This window comes from Hemibagrus wyckioides, linkage group LG19, assembly GCF_019097595.1.
Source record: "Hemibagrus wyckioides isolate EC202008001 linkage group LG19, SWU_Hwy_1.0, whole genome shotgun sequence".
Taxonomy (NCBI): domain Eukaryota; kingdom Metazoa; phylum Chordata; class Actinopteri; order Siluriformes; family Bagridae; genus Hemibagrus; species Hemibagrus wyckioides.
In genome coordinates, this window is record NC_080728.1 from 24,131,870 (window position 1) to 24,154,369 (window position 22,500).

Below are 22,500 nucleotides of genomic sequence, written 5' to 3' on the forward strand. Positions count from 1 at the left end.
TGTATATTATTATTATTATTATTATTATTATTATTATTATTATTATTATTATTATTATTATTATTATTGTTCCCCACTCCCAGTTGTCTCTAGGACGAGGCGTAAGACTGAGTCTGAGGCAGTCTATGAGGAGATCAACCACAGATACATGGCTAGAAGAATCACGAGCTTCACTCAAAGAGGTGAGTGATATGTGGACTGTTCTACATCACACTTATTGTATTCTATTTAAACTTCTAGCTGAAATTCACTGCATGGAAATGATCAAATCCCTCAATACAGAATACACACCTCAATGTAAACTCAGTGATTAGAGCAATATTTTCCCCCAAATCCAGTGTGATTTATTTCTTTAAAATAAATAAATAAAAATAAGCTCAATGTGTGTGAGAGGAAATGTGCAGTTAGAGTACATGTGGTGTAGAGACAGGATTCTGCTGATAAACATCTATTAAAGCTTCTGATTTAGTGTGTGTGTGTGTGCGTGTGTGTGTGCGTGTGTGTGTGCGTGTGTGTGTGCGTGAGTGTGTGTGTGTGAGTGTGTGTGTGTGTGTGTGTGTGTGTGTGAGTGTGTGTGTGTGAGTGTGTGTGTGTGTGTGTGTGTGAGAGTGTGTGTGTGTGTGTGTGTCTGTGTGTGTCTGTGTCTGTGTGTGTGTGTGTGTGTGTGAGTGTGTGTGTGTGTGTGTGAGATTTATGACAAATAACTAAAAATAAAAATTAGTTGTATTTTAGTGGATGGATGTTAGGAAAAATGAGTCCCCATAAACCATGGTGGTTACTGAGTGTCCAGATAAATACATAAATCTGTGTGATTTCTGAATGGTAGCATGGGTCTGTGTGTGTGTGTGAGTGTGTGTGTGTGAGTGTGTGTGTGTGAGTGTGTGTGTGTGAGTGTGTGTGTGTGAGTGTGTGAGTGTGTGTGTGTGAGTGTGTGAGTGTGTGTATGTGTGTGTGTGTGCGTGTGTGTGTATTCCTGCATGTGAGTGCTTTCCTGTAATAAAAATATCCTAAATGTATGAGTGGAAATGTGCAGTTAGAGTTCATGTGAGGTAATGTAGTGTAGATTTTTTAAAGGGGGGCTGTGTGTGTTTGGGGGTCGTGTGTGTATGTGTGTGTTTTCCTGGACAGGTGCATCCCCCTTCTCTCTCTATGTGTGTGTGAGTGTGTCATTTATTATTAATAACTAAAAATAAGAGAAATGGTGTGTGTGTGTGCGTTTGTGTTTTTTTCTCTCTATAAAAGTGTACTTCTCTCTACAGTGTGTGTGTTTGTGTGTGTGTGTGTGTGTGTTTGTGTGTGTGTGTGTGTGTGTGTTCGGGGGTAGGGGGTGGTTGGGAGGTGGCTGACTTGTAAGAATGTGTCTGAATGTGTGGTTTTATGATACATATTTTAGTGGATGGATAAACCATGGTGGTTACTGAGTGTCCAGATAAATGCTTGTATCTGTTTGGTTATTGAATAGGAGCATGGGTCTGTGTGTGTGTGTGTGTGTGTGTGTGTCTGTGTGTCTGTGTGTGTGTGTGTGTGTGTGCATGTGACTGCTTTCCTGTACAGGTGCATACCCCTCATCTCCCTCCCGGTGTGTGTATATGTCATTTATACTGAATAAATAAAAATAACCTAAATGTGTGAGAGGAAATGTGCAGCTAGAGTTCATGTGGGGTAATGTAGTGTTTTTTTAAAGGGGTGTGTGTGTCTGTGTGTGTGTGTGTGTGTGTTCGTGGGTGTTAGTGTGTGTGTGTGTGTGTGTGAGTGTGTGTGTGTCTGTGTGTGTGTGTCTGTGTGTGTGTCTGTGTGTGTGTCTGTGTGTGTGTGTGTGTGTGTGTGTGTGTGTCTGTGTGTGTGTGTGTCTGTGTGTGTGTGTGTCTGTGTGTGTGTGTGTTGTTCTGCGTTTCTGAACACGTCTCCTGACTGTCCTGTTCTCCTCTAACAGGAAGTCTCCTCTCTGAAGAACAGCATTCTGGGTATGAGGATGTGGATGATGAGCTTCTCTCAGGTAAAAATGTCCAGAGTGTGAGTTTGTCTAACTCCATTAACTGAAAGATATTAGAATTACAATTAGAAATCAGAAATGACTAAATTTCTCCTTTCTGAGACGTGATTATGTTTAAAAACCCTGAAACAAATAAATTGTTCTTTTTACAGTAAAGTCTGGGATGGGAGAAAAGGCGGAGTATTATGATGATGTCATCGACACCAGTGACATCATAAGTGGGTGCAGTTGTTAACTGATCACATCAATTTACTGACTTCACATTAAACCATGAGGTCAGAATGTGATGGAGCTGTTTGTACAGAGTCTCTGCTTTTATTTCATTTAGGTGATCCAGGAAGAGTCGACCCACCAGAGGACTACGATGATGCCGTCACTGCTGGACCGATCCCTGATCACGTGGATGGTGTGGTTCTGTTTTGGGATTTGTTTTAGAAAGCAGTATAAATTAAACACACACACTGTGAATAAGTTTGTTTATTGGTTTGTGTGTAGTGACGTTTTTTACATGTGTACGATGTCATTTTGCATTGTGTCATCAAATACACAGTGTAGAAACTGCCCCTTCACTAAACTTTAAATATCTTTAAATATCTGTGTTTTGGTGTAGAGGATGAAGCTGAGAATTATGATGACGCCATTACAGCTGATCAGAAGTCAGTTATACTGACAGGTATGATAATAATGGGACAGTATTGCATCCACAAGCATCCAAATGATCATTAATGACATTAATGTGGATTTAATAGCTTTTATCTCTACGTTCTGACAGAGGACGTGTCCGAGAACTATGATGATGCAGTTACCACTGAAACAAACCCAAACATCATCACAGGTCAGTTTATTCTGAAGATTCATGGAATTTATTCACCTTAAACATTTATACAGTAAAATTCAAGCTTTGTGGTTTAATTACATCTTTGTACACACTGTTGAATTCTGTGTTCTGATTGGTCAGTAGGTGTTGATTACTTTTCTATAACAGCAGCTCTGACAGTACTGCAGATGTAAATCAAAGGTTTATATTAATGATCCAATACCTGGTTTCTATAGCAACAGCTCATTCACAGGAAATTGTACAGACGCTCCACAAACAAACAAAATTATCAGTAAAAATCTGTTGTCATTGACATGGTGAAGTTTTCTGTAAGAAAATTATATTTCATTGTTTTTCAGATTAAAATCCTCTGCTTCATCACACCACCCTGTAACTCAGTATTTACTATAACAGCAACACACACAGTGGTTTATTACTGATTCATTTATTTGTTCATTAGACAATCCAGAAGATTATGATGATGTCATCACTGAGGAACAGGATGTAGGAGAGACAGAAGGTGAGTGACTTCCTGTTTATTCTGTAATGTACATAAGTTCACAGGCAGCACAGTAAAAGATTAGATTATATATGATTATATTATATATGGTATATAATAAATATCAACTTTCAGATCAGATTTTAGAACAAACATAATTAAACATGTGCATTTATTAAACAGTTTAGATAAGATCTACTGTAAATATTATCTATGATATATAACATAAACATCAGCTTACTGTTTTTATAACAAATCTCCATTCAGTCAGATTAAGAAAACTGATCTGATAAATGTCCTCTATTCTCTTCATTTATTGTTGAAATATCAGAGAAATCCTACATAGTGCATCATTTACTGTATTTTAAGGTGTTACAAAACAATTACTATTAATACAATATAAATGATATATTAAAGAAGTAAATGTGTTTATTTTACAGAATATGATGATGTGGAGGAGAAATCTCAGAAAGACAGGGACCATGTGACTGAGACACGCCCCCAAAGGCCTTTTCTCAGGAAATTACATTTCAACTTTTATAAACACAAAAAATGATTTTATTTTACTTCCAATAATTTCATTCATTCTGAACCATGTTCATTTTCTCACCTTGTTATTAGCAAATAGATTAGGGAGAGTTAAATCACCTCCATTATTACTGAACCAAATGTTTCCAGCTTTCCTTTTACAACACATTTAGTGCTATAAGTCATAGTGAGCTTAAATATCACTGACACACCACACCTCATTTATCTCACCAGTTTATTCCATCAAAATGGCCATAATGTTCATTTCAATCTTTTGGTGAAACATCTGATCTTATCATTCATGTCTAACTGAAACTTGGGAATCTGTTATTCAGTGTTTTTATAAATGAGTTAATTACATTCCACTTGTTAGATGAAAACTTTATTACATATGTTAAAAATTATTACAATCCAGAAATATGCAACTGTCTGAAATAGATAAAGATTTTTCATTTATTATGCTCAGGTAATGTTTTATATTTTAAGATCTAATTCAATATTCTATGTTTTCTATGTTGATTTTCTATATGGCTATATGGAACTAGAAAGTGTTGATTAATTTTTCACAACAACACGGCTCTGATAATAGTTAAAATCTTATCATTCATGTCTAACTGAAACTTGTGATTCTGTTATTAAGTGTTTCAGAAATGAGCCAGAATAAAACTTATTACAAATATTAAAATGTTAATATATATATATATATATATTCAATTCAATATTTATGTCACACCTGAATTATAGTAAAATAATTTTTCTTTTAGTTATTTAATAGTTACGACTGCCACATAAATGATTCTAATAAATGATTCATTTGAATATTTTATTTTTCCTACAGTTCTTCCTACAGTCCTTCTCATTATGTAAGCCCATAATAAACTGATTTAAAACATGTTATATAACAAAGAATAGTGTATAATCATTTTTGTTGACATTACTAATAGATGTTTATTTAACATTTATAGAAAGAGTCTCGAGTTTCAGTTCTTTGTAACAGTTATTTATTATTATTTCAGCAGCTGCAGTTAAAGTAATCCTGAAAGTCGGGGTGTTGCAGCCCCATCAGCAGCCTTACTTCCTGCCTCCTTGTATAGAATGAGAAATGGACAAGGAATTTAAATATTTTGTCTAAATAAACAATATGCAAGCAAATGCAACCTTTTTATCCATAGTAAGTAAATATTGTGCCTTATTCTGAGCGCTGTATTCACCTTTTTCACTATTTTATTACATATTGTTTACTTAAACAATTGATTAAATAAAAGTGCTTTTATAATATAATGTGATTATGTGGTTTGTGGCTCTTGTAGTGATAAATCTGTGGTCAGTGTCAGGCAATAAAAATAAATAAATATTTATATATTTATACTCTATACTCACGGGTAGCCGCAAACGAGACCATATCACACCGATTTTACGCTCTGCACTGGCTGCCAGTCCGATATCAAATTGATTATAGAATTCAAATCTATGTTAAAAATTTAAATAAAAAATTTAATTAATTTTCCTGCTTCTATCCTTGTTCATTTTTATTTTTTTTCCTCTATCTTTGGACAGTATTTTGGCAAATTAAGGTTGAATTTAATTATACGATTAAATTTAATTTAATTTAATTTAATTTAATTTAATTTAATTTAATTTAATTTAATTTAATTTAATTTAATTTAATTCTAATTAAATTTGCTTTAGAAATAAAATTGAATTGAATTGAATTGAATATATTAATCAGAAGGTTGTGATTTCAAATCCCAGCACCAGCCTGAGCGCGACCTCCACTGCATACTAAAAACTTCAGATTATTGAATAAATGTAAATGCGCGTACACACACACACACACACACACACAGAGACACACACACACACACACACACACACACAGAGACACACACACACACACACACACGTGTAGCGTTTCTCTCTCCCTCTCTGATATACAGATTCTTAGACATACACACAGATATAAAGTGTTTATCTGGACACCCAGTTACTGCAATGGTTTATGTGGACTCACCCTTCCTAACATTCCATGAATGAAATTCCTGTCAGAAACACATACACTTACACACAGACATGCAAGAACTAAGATGGCAGCAAAGATAGCGGATTTGCACTCTCTGAAACTTAACTCACCCTTCCTAACATTCCATGAATAACATGGCCACATAAGAACTAAAAGGTGGTACAGATAGCAGATTTTCACTCTAGGAAACTGGTATTTTGTCCATTATCTTTATAATACTACAATTTACTACTTTAGTGCAAATGTGCAAAATGTATGTGAACATATCAGCCATCAGAAAATTACAAACATGGGAACAAGCAGACATAAAAACTATTCAGTTTTATTATTATTATTATTATTATTATTATTATTATTATTATTATTATTATTATTATTATTATTATACAGCATCCTGACAGCACCCTTAGCAGGTCACTTGAAAAAAAAAAACTTTTCACGAAGCAGAATTCTCAGTTTGGAAATGCTTCACTGCCATCTTGTGGATATAGAATTTTAATATTCTTTATAAATGTATAATTAAATAGTCATTAAAAATGATTAATGTTTATTATCCTGAAAAACAGAGTAAATGTGTGTTTAATTAAACAAAATATCATTGGAAAATTAAGTAGAAATTCTCAAGTGAAAATTCTTCAAGGTAGTCAAAATTTCCTAATATTGCTTAATTTTTAATAAATTATTAATAAATACCGTTATGCACTTGAGTAGAGCTACATTTGGCCCCATTTTGCTGTCTAATTATTTTTAGTGTTCTTTTTTTGGATGGCCCTAAATCTCTGTGTGTGGCTGCTGTCAGTGTGTTTGAGTTGCTATTCCAGTTGCAGAGGGAGGTGTTCAGGCCCAGCAGGCTCAGTTTTTCGATCAGATGCTGAGGAATGATTGTGTTAAATGCTGAAATGAAATCTATGCACAACATTTGTACGTATGCTTTTTGTCCAGATGTGTAAGGGCCAGGTGGAAGGTGGTGGTAATAGCATCATCTGTGTAATGGTTGGGGCAATACAAAAACTGCAGGGTAGCAGTAGGGCCTTGATATGGTCCCACCATCTCTCAGGGCACAAGAGAGATTCTTCTCTCTTTTGGCACCAAGGAATGACCTTTCCCTAGAGGTCTGAACAGGCGAGTCACTGACTGTCTTCAAATGACAACTGAAGACCTCATCCTGAAATAATGAAACTAGTGCTTAATTATTTCTTCCCCTTTGTTTATATATTTATTTAAAATTAAACTATATTTCCTCTGAACACATTTTTTAGATTGATGCTTTCCTTTGTCTGTGTCTGTGAGCCAGAATAAATGTATTCATTCATTTAAAGCACTTTTGTATATTGCTCTGTATGTAACGGGGTATTTAATCCGTTAGGTAGGGGAAAATGAATCGCTGCTGTCCGGGATGCTTGGACAACGAAAGGATCTTGGTCCCCGCTCCCCAAGCTGTTTAGTTCCTATACGCACTAATGTGTGTATGTGGTTTCTTACCTTATTGTGTTAGAACACTACTGATTGACAAGGGTAGGCTTCAGGTGTGAAAATGTCACACGGTGGCTCCCTGAAGTGACACTGCATATGGGAAACACTATACTATAATACAGTCTAATATGCTCCTCCCTCCCCAGATCGAATAAGGTAAGAGAGACGCCCCTACTCCCTGACAGCTCTCAGCAAAAAGGTACAATGAAAATAAGGGTAAAAGAAATCAAATAATATTTATTCCACTCTATTCAGATTAAGCCAATTAAGTAAAGGTAATAATAACAATACTGATAAAAGAATTTCTACAGTGTGGTAATGCTCTTCAAATCAATACAATCACATCAGCAGAGGAAAGAAAATGGGTTTCACTTGCAAAGTAATCTTGTTTCCTTATGAAACTAAAAGAAAATAAAACAGTTGCACTTTTCACATTCTTAACCCTCTTGAGACAAATTATCACGGCTTCAAATGATCAACTCCGAACATCAGTTATTTAAAAAAAAACAAAGCATACACGGTGAAATCTCAGTTCAGAACGAGAAAGGATTCTGAAACATCCTCAAAAGGTCTACTCACAGTTCAAAGACTATCAGTTCAGGCATCAAGGGAAAAAAAAGAAAAACTGAGGAAAAGTCCAGTCAGCCAGACGATGGCTTGGAGTGCTCTTGCCCAAACATAGAGTGCGCTGAAATCAACTGAAGATGGCGTGGTTGCACCCAAGTTGGTGGTCCACTCGATTGCGAATTAATCTAACTAAATCCGATCCCCTCAACTTTGTGAAAAGGTCAGAGTATTTCCAAAAAAACAAGTTTAGACTGGAGATGAACCAGATCAAGATGTCACTTGGATGGCAGGGTAGCAAAACCATCTATGAAGTGGAATCGTTTAGAAGTTACGTCTTTGCACCAACGGCATCTTATTGCGGACTCGGTCTCGCGCGCTCCGACACGTGCAGAGAAACTCAAATACACTAAAAAAACTTCTGTTAAAGCGTTAGTTCTTGGTGTGCTTCCAATAAAACACAGAGCGCGCAGGGTACTGCGAAGAAATATGCAACAAGTCTCTTCGGGTAACGATAATCAAACGAGGTTTTGACTTTAAACGAGCTCCCAGCTTTGGTGGCCTTTACGATATGTCAGTGCGCCATACTAACAGCTAATGATTGCCTGTTGAAATAATTTACACATCCGTTACATGTATAAAGGCATCTGACAAATGCCAAAAATGTAAATGTATGATATGCACATTCCCTGAGTGCTCTGTCAGGAATGTTGTCTGGTCCAGCGACGGCTAACTCTGTGTAGAAATTTCCTCACATCAGCTGTGGTTAGACAAAGCACCTGGTCATTAGGAGGAGGGGTGGTCTTCCTCACTGCCACGTACTGTGTCAGAAGAACAGAAGTCATTCAGTGCAACTGTCAGGTGGTGTTGTCCTGTAGTTAGCTGTCCTGTGGAATCTCTGGGCATGTGCGTGCTTTGCCTCTCTAATGGGTCTGACCCTTTCTTTTGGCTGACTTTTCTCTAGTTCTGAAGGCAAAGTCTAATTCAAATAAAAAACTTTACACAGTATGACATGTAGTGAAATGCTTTTAATGACAGTCTTTGTTACATAAAAATAGAGACAGAAAAAATAAAAACAGGAATGGAATTAGTGAGAGAAGAAAAAAATGATCAAATAAAGTAGAAAATAAAGTGACAATTGCAATAAAGTGATAATGAGCTTAATTGGGGAAATAAATAGTCAAAATTTGCATACAGCATATGAAAAAGAGTTGTATGTTAATATGGATTAAATGAATCTGATTGTTATTATGTTAATATGATTAAATGATATACTATTATTATATATTGTTATAAAGTGAAGAATGTGCATGTAGTGCAATTTCCAAATTTGCATGTTGAGAAAAAGTCCAATCTCTAGGTATTCTGAGCTGAGTTGAGTGCCCACATGGCCTGTGGGAAGAAGCTCCTCCTCTTTCTATCTGTGTTTACCTTTAAGGACAGAAAGCTGACCACAACAAAAAAAAGAGTCCATGTTTGGAATGTTTCAGTTCCTTCCCATCTTCCTGACTTTGGTCCAGCACAACCTGCTGTATACAGTTGTAAGTGGCCACACTGTCATAAGTGTACAGTGAGTACAACAGGGGGTAAGAACACAACCCTGGGGGGCTCCAGTGCTGAGGGCAAGTAAGACAGGTTTGCCCACCTGTACTGCTTATCTGTATGTCAGGAATTTTGAGACTCCTTGACAAAGGGACAGACTTGGACCTCCAACTTGGTGTTGAGTATGGAGGGAGTTATGGTATTAAACACTGTAGTTAAACAACATTTTGACATAATTCCATTTTCTGCTGTCCAGGTGGCTTAGGGCTGTGTTAAGGAGGTATGCAATAGCATCCTCGAGAAAGCAGATGGGATGGTACATAAACTGAAATGGGTCCAGTGTGTTATTCAGTGAAGAATTGATCAAGTCTCTTACTAGTCTCTTGAACAACTTCATCACAACGGAGATCAGGGCTACCAGGCGATAGTCATTGAGGCGGGCAGGCTGTGGTTTCTTTGTGACAAGAACAATGACTGCTTAAAGCACATGGGGATTATAGATGGTTCCAGGAAGAGGTTGAATATCTCCATGAAGACAGGCACTAGCTTGTCAGAGCAGGCCTTCTGGACCCGACCCGTGATGCCATCTGGTCCTGCTGACTTCCAGGTATTCACTCTCCAGAATGTCTTCCTCACGTCATGCTCCGATCAGATGAGTGTGTTTTCTGATCCGGCACCCTAGTGCTGTAAGCTGTAGTCTGGAGGCGAGCGCAAAAGTGTCAAAAGTGTCGCTCATCTGCAAGAAAACGTCCACATTCACTGTTCTGAAGGATGGTGTTTTGTAATCCTTGATCGTTCTTCGTCCCTGCCACAGGTTTCTAGAGACACTGTGTATTGAAACTGATTCAAGTTTCTCTTTCACCATTCGGCACACTCTGTAGGATGCAGCCTTGTTTTAAACGATGTTCCGATGGCAAGCCCTGCTTTAAAGCTAGTGGAGCGGGATCTCAGGGTATCACATAGTTTCATCGAGCCATATCTTTTATGTATTTTCTTATTTAAACAATTTATTAAATAAAAGTGCTTTTATAATATAATGAGATAATGTGATATGAGTGAGTGGCTCTTGTAGTGATGAATCTGGGGTCAGTGTCATTAAAGAAGTCAGTAGTAAAAATAAATAAATATCTCTATACTGATCAAAAGGTTGTGAGTTCAAATCCCAGCACCAGCCCAAGCTCAACCTCCAGTGTATACTAAAAGATTCAGATTAATGAATAAATGCAAATGTGCACACACACACACACACACACAGAGAAAGAGAGAGCTGCTCTCTCTCTCTCTCTCTCTCTCTCTTTCTCACTCTGATGTACAGATTCTTAGACATTCACACAGGTATAAAGTATTTAGCTGGAAACTCATTTACTTCCATGGTTCATGTGGACTCACCCTTCCTAACATTCCATGAATGAAATTCCTGTCAGAAACACACACTAAGAACTAAGAAGGCAGCACAGATTTGCACTTCCTGAAACTTCAGGAATCAGGCAGACATAAAACTATTCAGGAGTTGTGTTTGTATTTTTCATAACCTATATAATTACTAATATTTGTAACTTTGCAATATTAACAGTTTGATCTTAATAATAATAATAATAATAATAATAATAATAATAATAATAATAATAATAATAATACAGCAGCATCCTAACAGCACCCTCAGCAGGTCAGATTAAAAAAAAACATTTCATGAAATAGAAATCTCAGTTTGGGAATACTTTACTGCCATCTAGTGGATGCAAAATTTAAATGTTCTCAATAAAAATTATTATTGAATACTAACTTAAAATGATTAATGTTCATAATACTAAAATCCCGAGTAAATGTGTGTACCTAAAAAAAATTTATAATTATAAGGTAAATGTTTCAAATTCTTTAATATAGTCACAATTTTTTCGAACATTACTTAAAATGATTAATAAATAAATTTATGCTCATGAGAAGAGCTTTGTACACTTGGTGCCTTCTTGTTTGGTATTTTGTTTTAATTTAATTTTTCTTTTCTTTCTTATTATTAGGTGTTTTTGTTTTGATTGTCTAACATATTCACCTTGGTTTATCTATCATAACACAGCTTTTAAATGATTCTCCTGTACATATCTTTTGTTTCTGATTATATTGTTCTTGTTGTTGATTATTATTTATTCGTTTGTTTTGTTCACTTTTGTATTATTGTGGGCAGAGTATTGATGCTTCATAGCTGTACACCTCCATGTTGAGGCTATGGATTTTGATGAGGGGCTGGTCAAAGAAGATCTGTTCGTTCTTTTGTCTGCGCAAGTTCATAATACTGATGTGTACAGAGCTATTAGCGAGCTGCAGAATGTTCACCCCAATGGACTGTTTATAATCGCCGGAGATTTCAATCATGCAAATCTCAGAACAGTGCTCCCTAAATTCCATCAGTATGTGGACTTTGCTACGAGAGGGACGAACACGCTGGATGTTGTTTACACAAATATTCCCAGCGCGTATCGTGTGGAGCCCCGCCCCCACTTCAGCTACTCAGACCACATCTCTGTTATGTATACAGACCACTCGTCAGACCGCTCTAAACCGGTTCTGAAACAGGTTAAAACCTGGCCAGCAGGAGCCATCTCTGCTCTTCAGGACTGTTTTGAGTGCACTGACTGGGACATGTTTAGGGAGGCTGCAACCAACGGCGACTCTATTGACTTGGAGGAGTACACGGCATCAGTGACCGCAAGTGCATCGATGACGTGACCGTCTCCAAGACCATCACCACACGCTCCAACCAGATGGCGTGGATGACTGCAAAAGTGCGTGCTCTCCTGAAGTCAAGAGACTCCGACTTCAGAGCAGGGGACAGGGCGGCCTTAAAAACAGCGAGGGCCAAACTGTCCCGATCGATCAGAGAGGCGAAGCGTTCACACGCCCAGAGAATCCACGGCCACTTCCAGAACAGCAGAGACTCCCGGCGCATGTGGCAGGGCATTCAGGCGATCACCAACTACAGAACAACTCCACCTGCCTGTGACAGTGATGCCTCCCTTCCAGATGCTCTGAACAACTTCTACGATCAGTTTGAGGCACAGAACAACAGCGAGGAAGACCATCCCTCCTCCTAATGACCAGGTGCTCTGACTCACCACGGCTGATGTGAAGAGAACTCTATGCAGAGTTAACCCACAGAAGTCTGCTGGACAAGACAACATTCCTGGCAGAGTTCTCAGGGAGTGTGCAGAGCAGCTAGCACATGCCTCAAGACAACGACCATCGTCCCTGTGCCTAAGAAGTCTACTGTTTCCTGCCTCAATGATTATCATCCCATCGAACTTGCACCAATCGTGATGAAATGCTTCAAGAGGAGAATGGATCCTCTGCTTGTTAATGATTCAACATTTTATGATTACATGCTTACACAATTGGAAATATTATGTAATGAAAGTGTGCAAAACCCCTCATTAGAAACATACAAAAAAATTCTACAAGATATGAGTATAATAAAATTGTATCAGATAAATTAAGTAAATCATTCCTTTTCATTAAACAGAAATATTTTGAATTCGGGGATAAGCCACATAAATTACTTGCAAGGCAGTTACGTAAATTAGAAAATGATAAGACAATTCATAAGATCAAGACAAAACTTGGAACCCAGTGCATTTGTCTAAAGATATAAATAACTGCTTCAAGGAATTCTATTCAAATATATACTCCTCTGACCCTTGCATTGATTTTCAAGCTATGGATAAGTTTGGAGTAGCTATGGATAAACCTTACTCAGGATAGAGTGATGGCCTCAATACAGATATTTCTTTAGAAGAGTTAAAAAGTACAGTTAATTCCTTAAAAAGGACCTGGGAAAACTCCAGGTCCCGATGGCTTGCCCTCTGAGCTATATAAAAAATGTAATGATTTACTTTCCCCCTTCCTTCTCAAAACATTTTAGCAAGCATTAGTATCTGGACTGCCATCATTGTTTAATGAAGCAGTCATAACTGTTATTCCAAAAAAAGGTAAAAATACAGAGGAGGTGGAAGGATACTGACCGATCTCTCTTCTTAATGTAGATCAGAAGATACTATCAAAGATTCTCGCAAATAGACTTGGTAGAGTAATTAGTGGTCACACTGATCAAAATGGTTTCATTCCTGGTAGAATGTTTCACAAAATATGAGGCGCGTTTTTAAAATAATGTATCACTCCAAAGCTATTCAAGAAAATCTGGTAATAATCTCTCTCGATGCTAAAAAAAAAGCATTTGATAGAGTTCATTGGCACTATCATTTCACAGTAATAGAAAAAATTGACATGGGTGACAACTTTATATACTGGGTTAAGATTTTGTATAAAAGCCCTACAGCTCAGGTATTAACTAATAATGCTTTGTCTGGCCCCTTTATTCTTCAAAGAGAGACAAGGCAAAGTTGCCCTCTTTCTCCTTTTTTATTTGTGATGACCGTACAGCCCCTTGCTCAGTGCATTCGTTCTGATTCTTCTATTCATGGCTTCAACACTTTAAATACAGTCAATAAAATATCTTTATATGCAGATGATATCCTGCTACATATTACTAAACTCCATGTGAGTTTGCCAGTTATTGTGAATACTATTAATGCCTTTGGTAAGTTTCCAGGGTTTAAAGTTAATTTAAATAAAAGTGAGCTAATGCCCATTGGACTAAAAGACTGGTCGTTGATCCAGTCAAATACATTTAAAGTTTTAAAGGAAAAATTTATTTATCTGACCTGTCCAGGGTGTATCCCTGCCTTTCGCCCTATGTGCGATGGGATAGGCTCGAGCAGACCCCCGTGACCCTAATTAGGAACAAACGGGTATAGACAATGAATGAATGAATTTATATCTCGGAACTGTAGTTACCAATAAATACTCTTTGTTCTTAACGGCCAACTTTACACGTGAGTGTGATTGGCTGTCTCTCTCTCTCTCTGTCTGTCTCTCTGTAGGGGGCTGAGTGAGGAGATACACTTCTCTCAGTCTCTCTGGGTGAGTGGAGGTGAACACATCGTGTACAGTGAGGAGGGAGATGGAAATCTGTCTGACTTTTATTCTTCTCTCATCCACACTCACACTCACAGCAGCTGGTAAGTTCACACTGATTATTCACACCAAAACATCACACACTTCTCACTTTAACAGTAGGGACGAGTTTTAATCAGGAAATGTCAGAAATTTTCCTGGACTGATTGTAACTTTATAAACAGTGAAAGTGTTTGATTTTTATAGAATTTAAAAAGCTGTACATGAGCGTACACACATCATCCTCAGGGTTTGTTCTGAGGCGTCACTTATACAATCAGCTCCAGATTAATGTTTAGAGTTTAGACATGATTTATTGTGAGGAAAAAACAACTTAACTAACATAAGACAGTGTGTGTGTGAGAGAGAAAGAGAGAGAGAGAGAGAGAGAGAGAGAGAGAGAGAGAGAGAGAGAGAGAGAGAGAAAGAGTAAATATAAAAATAAAATCTCTCTCTCTTTTTCTCTCTCTCTCTCTCTCTCTCTCTCAGACAGTGTGAGGTTGGTGAATGGTGGAAGTTGCTGTGCTGGGAGAGTGGAGGTTCTTCATGATGGTCAGTGAGGAACAGTGTGTGATGATTACTTGGATATTAAAGAAGCTGCAGTGGTGTGTAGAGAGCTGAACTGTGGTGAGGCTGTAAATGTGAGGTATGTTGCTCACTTTGGACCAGGATCAGGACCAATCTGGGTGAATTATGTGGACTGTAGTGGATCAGAGTCGACACTGAAGGACTGTGGGTCAGCAGGGTGGGGGGGAAACTGATTGTAATCATGATAATGATGCTGGAGTCACCTGCTCAGGTAAACTTAAAATTTAATAATTTAATAATGTTGTAAAAATGTCCTGATCAACACAGTCTAAGTTCAAGTTCTAAAATAAATAAGTTAATATATAATATATTGAATATATATAAAATACATTTTGAGCGTAACAGACTGCGCCGCCATCATCCGATGTAATGTCAATTTTCATGAACAGTGTCTCTGCGGTCTGGTAAAATCAGCTTTAGAGTAACATAATAATAATAATAATAATAATAATAATAATAATAATAATAATAATAATGACTTAAAATGAATGAAATGAAAAATTAATAAAAATGACTCTATAAAGACATGTTAAAATACGTTATATCCAGTTACATGACATTGATCTAGTGTCTTGTGGTTTCATTAAAATGTGAACATGACTACTTTCATTTAGTGTGGGCAGACAGGAATTGCACTGTGAGTGGCAAGAAGCAGGAAGGGGGAGTCACGGTGAACAATAAATGGTGCAATCCTAGACACATTACATTGAAGGAAAGTGTGTGCAGCCCTGACATCAAACTGTTCGCAGTCATTCTCCAGCCATATTATTTGCCCAGAGATTTTTCCCCTGCCATTATCATCACTGTTTACATTCCTCCTACTGACGATGTGGTGTGGGCTGCTGACGTCATCAACTCAGTGACAGCGAGATTTCAGACCCTGCACCCTAGTGCCTTCACAGCTATCTCTGGGAATTTCAACCATGTCACTCTGGAATCAACCCTGCCCACTTTTAAACAGTTTGTGGACTGCAAAACAAGAAGAGTGGCCTGAATGGCAAGCGTCATGTCTGGAGGAATCCAGGCACCTGTCAGAACTCAGAGCCCCCTCCGAGTGGACATATCACCAGGTGGAATTTTTAGATTGTGTCTATTTCTCTTAGCTTTCCATAATCTTACCCAATGAACTCAATAAACTAAGGTCTTATTTGACTGACCAATATCAGTTTGTAGATCTAGATGGTGACTTCTCTATGCATACCAAGGTTATGTTCCAGTGTTCCACAAGGTTCTGTCTTAGGCCCACTGCTTTTCTCCCTATATATGCTACCCCTTAGTGCAATTATTCATAAACATGGTATTACCTTCCACTGTTATGCCGATGACACACAGCTATATGCTTTAGCTAAATCAGATGAGAGACACCAGCTTATTAAGATAGAAGAATGTGTAAAGGACATTAGACATTGGATGGCCACTAACTTCCTCCTCTGACAAGACAGAGGTGCTAGTACTAGGACCACATGCAGCTAGAAGTAAGCTTTCTGATTACAGAGTAATGGTGGATGGTCTTTCTGTTTCATCTTGTCCAGCAGTAAAAGATCTTGGTGTGATTATTGACTCTGGTCTTTGGTTTGAAGCTCATGTAGATAATATCACTCGGGTAGCCTTCTTCCATCTTAGGAATATCACTAAGATAAGAAATATGATGTCACTTCATGATGCAGAAAAACTAGTTCATGCTTTTGTCACCTCTAGGTTGGATTATTGTAATGTCTTACTGTCTGGATGTTCCAGTAGGAGCAGAAACAAGCTCCAGTTAGTCCAGAATGCAGCAGCTAGAGTCCTAACTAGAACCAGAAGATATGAACACATCACTCCTATTTTAGCCACACTACATTGGCTCCCAGTCAGATTTCTCATTGATTATAAAATTCTGTTACTAACCTATAAAGCACTAAATGGTCTCGCGCCGCAGTACCTGAGCGATCTTTTAGTCTTTTATGATCCGCCACGCCTACTGCGATCAAAGGGTGCAGGTTACTTGGTAGTACCTCAAGTAGCAAAGGCTACAGCAGGGGGCGGAGCTTTCTCTTTCAAAGCCCCACAGTTATGGAACAGCCTTCCAATTAGTGTTGGGGATTCAGACACAGTCTCAATGTTTAAGTCTAGGCTGAAGACACATTTGTTTAGTCGAGCTTTTAATGTATAGTTTTCTTATGTAAAGGAGCAGATCTGGAAGGTTCATGGTCATAGAGTGTTTGGTGACTGGGATGTTTGGATGCTGTCATCTTACCACCCTCACAAGTCGCTCAGGTTTGCTGACTGTGAAGTGGTTTGATGCCTTATGTCCCGGGAAGCCTTCATGTCTGTCACCTTCTGGCTCTCCCTTTTAGTTATGATGTCATAGCTAGTCTTGCCGGAGTCCCTGCCTGCACTTTACACATAATTCTACACTGTCTTTAAACATCACATGATCAGAATCATACTTAATGTCTTTCTCTTTCTCTCTCTGTCTTTCTCTGTCGAGTTATACACCCCACTCCTGAGCTCCCAGTGTTTGCCAGTTTCCAGTGTGACCACTGCCCTACCCCTGGTCAGAGTTTCATCGCTTGGTGGTGCCCACTGATGCTGTGGATGGATCTGTGTGGAGCAGGAGACAGCCATGGACAGAGACACTTGGGGACACCATCACAGATCCATCATTTCATCTGTCAGTTTGTGACAGCAAGGAATTCCTCATGGGCCATTGATTGCTGTTGTAGAAAGGACATTAATCAGTTACAGTTACATTATTTACTGTCCAGTGTCACCCAAATGAGGATGGGTTCCCTTCTGAGCCTGGTTCCTCTCAAGGTTTCTTCCTCATATCGTCCCAGGGAGTTTTTCCTTGACACCATCACTACAGGCTTCTCATTAGGGATAAAATAAATTAAGTTTAATGATTAAATTTAATAATTTATTTTTATTTCTAGTTATTTAGTTATTTTTTATTTTCATTTTTTCCCTCTCCTTTCTCCATTTATCTTCTTTTGTAAAGCTGCTTTGAGACAATGTTCATTGTAATAGGTGCTATACAAAATAAATTGAATTGAAGTAGCCGCAGTTGTTAACTGATGACATAAACCGACTTCACATTAAACCATGAGGTCAGAATGTGATGGAGCTGTTTGTACAGAGTCTCTGCTTTTATTTCATTTAGGTGATCCAGGAAGAGTCGACCCACCAGAGGACTACGATGATGCCGTCACTGCTGGACCGATCCCTGATCACGTGGATGGTGTGGTTCTGTTTTGGGATTTGTTTTAGAAAGCAGTATAAATTAAACACACACACTGTGAATAAGTTTGTTTATTGGTTTGTGTGTAGTGACGTTTTTTACATGTGTACGATGTCATTTTGCATTGTGTCATCAAATACACAGTGTAGAAACTGCCACTTCACTAAACTTTAAATATCTTTAAATATCTGTGTTTTGGTGTAGAGGATGAAGCTGAGAATTATGATGACGCCATTACAGCTGATCAGAAGTCAGTTATACTGACAGGTATGATAATAATGGGACAGTATTTTTATCTTTACTGTTACTACATGTAACACACCTGTACATATGGTACATCACATTCCATAATTAAACATGTGCATTTATTAAACAGTTTAGATAAGATCTACTGTAAATATTATCTATGATATATAACATAAACATCAGCTTACTGTTTTTATAACAAATCTCCATTCAGTCAGATTAAGAAAACTGATCTGATAAATGTCCTCTATTCTCTTCATTAATTGTTGAAATATCAGAGAAATCCTACATAGTGCATCATTTACTGTATTTTAAGGTGTTACAAAACAATTACTATTAATACAATATAAATGATATATTAAAGAAGTAAATGTGTTTATTTTACAGAATATGATGATGTGGAGGAGAAATCTCAGAAAGACAGGGACCATGTGACTGAGACACGCCCCCAAAGGCCTTTTCTCAGGAAATTACATTTCAACTTTTATAAACACAAAAAATGATTTTATTTTACTTCCAATAATTTCATTCATTCTGAACCATGTTCATTTTCTCACCTTGTTATTAGCAAGTAGATTAAATATTACTTTGATTCATACATATATATACATAGATAATCAGTAAATATTACTAAATATTAAATCAGTAATTAATAATACTAATAAAGAACTAAATTAAAAATAAGTAAATAAATAATTAATAGAAATAAGAAATAAGTATAATATGAATGTTGTGTGCAATTATTTGAAAACAGTAGAATGTGATATGCAAATATGTTACATGTAGTAACAGTAAAGAATGTGTAAACAGAGTGGAATGTGATGTACCATATGTACAGGTGTGTTACATGTAGTAACAGTAAAGAATGTGTAAACAGAGTGGAATGTGATGTACCATATGTACAGGTGTGTTACATGTAGTAACAGTAAAGAATGTGTAAACAGAGTGGAATGTGATGTACCATATGTACAGGTGTGTTACATGTAGTAACAGTAAAGAATGTGTAAACAGAGTGGAATGTGATGTACCATATGTACAGGTGTGTTACATGTAGTAACAGTAAAGAATGTGTAAACAGAGTGGAATGTGATGTACCATATGTACAGGTGTGTTACATGTAGTAACAGTAAAGAATGTGTAAACAGAGTGGAATGTGATGTACCATATGTACAGGTGTGTTACATGTAGTAACAGTAAAGTGCAGAATGACAGACTGGAAGGTTGTGAGTTTGAGTCTTTGAGTCTTTAATGATTTCAACAGATCTGGTATTACATGGTTTATGCCAGATATATGGAACTGTCTTAAATATATAAACAGCTTTCTTTCAATATTCTCAGGGTTTTATAAAATATGGATTTCCTCCATGGCTCCTCATAATATATATAGAAGGAATAGGAAGATGTTTTACATTGTGAAAGCTACAAGCTGTGAACATGTGGCATGTGCTTTTAGATCACACCTGAATGATAGTAATGTAATTAGTAATAGTAATGTAAGTCTTGGTTAATTTTCTTAATCAAGCACCATGGCTCTGATAATATTTACAACTGCACCATTAGTTTAGATTAGTTTATATTTATGTCCTTGTTCTAAAACGTTATCTGTTAGAAAGTCTGCAGTAGGACCTGTTTTCTGTAGTAGACTTGTTTCCTGCACGACCTAATTTAGTGTAACACACAACAGAGCTGTACTACAGGTGTTCCATTATGCGTGTGTGTAGTGTTCTGTGTGATGCGTTCCTGTGTTGCACGTGACTGTACATGATCTGTACATATGTTTAATGCCTATTGTTTATGTTTTCATGTTCCTAGACATATATTTCAATCACCAGTTGTTTCTTTTCTCTGCCGCTATGAACCGCTAGCTAGCGTTAGCATTAGCCTCGGTGCGCGAGTAGCACTAGCTTGTTAATTCCAACTGTTTATTACAATCTAGCTACTTATTTTGATAATAGTTCATATTTTGTGGACACGTCTGTGGATGATATACTGTTCATATGCCACTTTAAACATTTGTTTACACTTTATTCATTGTTATATTGTTCTATTCCTTTCATTCCTTTAGACCATAAACACAGATCACTATATGATCAGACCTCCACAAAACCAAACCCCCTGTTATTCATGTGAACTGGAAGACTGTTCACTAAACCCGTCTTTGTGAAGAGCGCCTTCCTCCATTGCCTTGATTCTCTAACCGGAATCTCATCCATATTCGGTCCCCTCAACCAGTGTTATTATATTTGTAGTGAGGCTTCATGACATTATCTTTCCTACAGTAACATCTTTCACAGGGACTTGTATAGTGGAAGCTACTCATTATCTAAACCTAAAATAAAGTGATTTAAAACATGTGTCTATATAACAGAGAATAGTGTATAATCATGGAGGATGATGTTTTCTGATAGGAGATGTTTATTTAACATTTATGGAAAGAGTCTCTAGTGTGAGTTTTTTGTAACAGACATTATTTTATCAGCTGCAGTTAAAGTAATCCTGAAAGTCGGGGTGTTTCAGCTCCATCAGCAGCCCTACTTCCTGTCTCCTTGTATATAAAGGGTAATGACAAGAACTTTTTGACTAAATAAACAATATGCAAGCAAATGCAACTTTTTCCTTTTCACAGTGAGTAAATATTGTGCCTTATGCCCAGCTTTATTCAGCTTTTTCATTGTTTTTGTATTTGTTTTTAAATAAAAGTGCTTTTATAATGTAATGTGATGATGTGATTTGAGTGAGTTGTTCTTGTAGTGATGAATCTGTGGTCAGTGTCATTATAGAACTTCTCAGGCAGTAAAAATAAATAAATATTTATATACTGGTAAGAAGGTTGTGAGTTCAAATCCCAGCACCACCTTCAGCTCCACCCTAAACCCTGGACAACTCCCCTGTATAATATAATGATATGTAATTAATGAACAAATGCAAATACACACACACTCACACTCACACACACACACACACACACACACAGCTGTTCTCTTTTCCTCTCTGATGAACAGATTCTTAGACATACACACAGATAGAAAGTGTTTATCTGGACACCCAGTTACTGCCATGGTTTATGTGGACTCACCCTTCCTAACATTCCATGAATGAAATTCACACACACACACAGACACACACACACACACAGACACACACACACACACACACACATTCACACACACACACACACACACAGACACTCACACACACACATTCACACTCACACACTCACACACACACACACACACACAAGCAAGAACTAAGATGGCAGCTGATTTGCACTCTCAGTTTTTCCCTTTATCTTTATATTATACTGTTTAGCACAAATGTGTGACCATATCAGACGTCAGGAAATTACCAACATCAGAACAGGCAGGAATAAAGGAATAAAAACTATTCAGGTGTTGTGTTTGTATTTTTAATAACCTCTTATAACCTTAATAATAATAATAATAATAATAATAATAATAATGATAATAATAATTCAGCAGCATCCTAACAGCGCCCTCAGCAGGTCAGTTGAGAGAAAACATTTCATGAAACACAAATCTCAGATTGTAAATGCTTTACTGCCATCTAGTGGATGCATAAAAATTGAATAGTAATTTTAAATTATTAATGTTTATAATCCTAAAACCCAGAGTAAATGTGTACATAAAATAAATATCAAACTTAAATCCTGGGGATGTTGTGGATGTGGCCTACGAGACCGAAAGTTCATCAGCCACAATTATAGACACTGAAGGTAAAAAGTACAGCAAACAACAAGATTCAGCCATGATAAAAGATATGTATTTCCTACTTGAGTATTTTTGTCCCTTCAGAGAAAAAAGAACCCCTCAGGAGGAGGATGTTCAGGTTAGAGGAGAGAAGAAGAAAACAGCCATCTGTGTCAAACGTAGAAAAAAGAGCTGCAAAGAAAAAGAAAATTTACACTCCAACTCAGTCCCCATCATATAAATCACAAGCAGTAATGACACTGAGATGCCAATATTGTGTTTCCATCTTTAGGTCATTC

The 22,500-nt window shown here is 37.2% G+C and overlaps 1 protein-coding gene across 1 annotated transcript in view; it reads left to right on the top strand.

Moving 5' to 3' along the window:
• LOC131369935 (antigen WC1.1-like) overlaps positions 1 to 5,114 on the top strand; it is an 11,679-nt gene extending 6,565 nt beyond the window's left edge. Inside the window, exons 11-16 of the mRNA XM_058416809.1 lie at positions 84 to 182; positions 1,934 to 1,996; positions 2,604 to 2,666; positions 2,766 to 2,828; positions 3,271 to 3,330; positions 3,750 to 5,114. Of these exons, the coding sequence (XP_058272792.1) occupies positions 84 to 182; positions 1,934 to 1,996; positions 2,604 to 2,666; positions 2,766 to 2,828; positions 3,271 to 3,330; positions 3,750 to 3,865 (464 nt within the window). The 3' untranslated portion in view covers positions 3,866 to 5,114. The remainder of the gene's footprint in view (positions 1 to 83; positions 183 to 1,933; positions 1,997 to 2,603; positions 2,667 to 2,765; positions 2,829 to 3,270; positions 3,331 to 3,749) is intronic.
• The last annotated feature ends 17,386 nt before the right edge of the window (positions 5,115 to 22,500 follow it).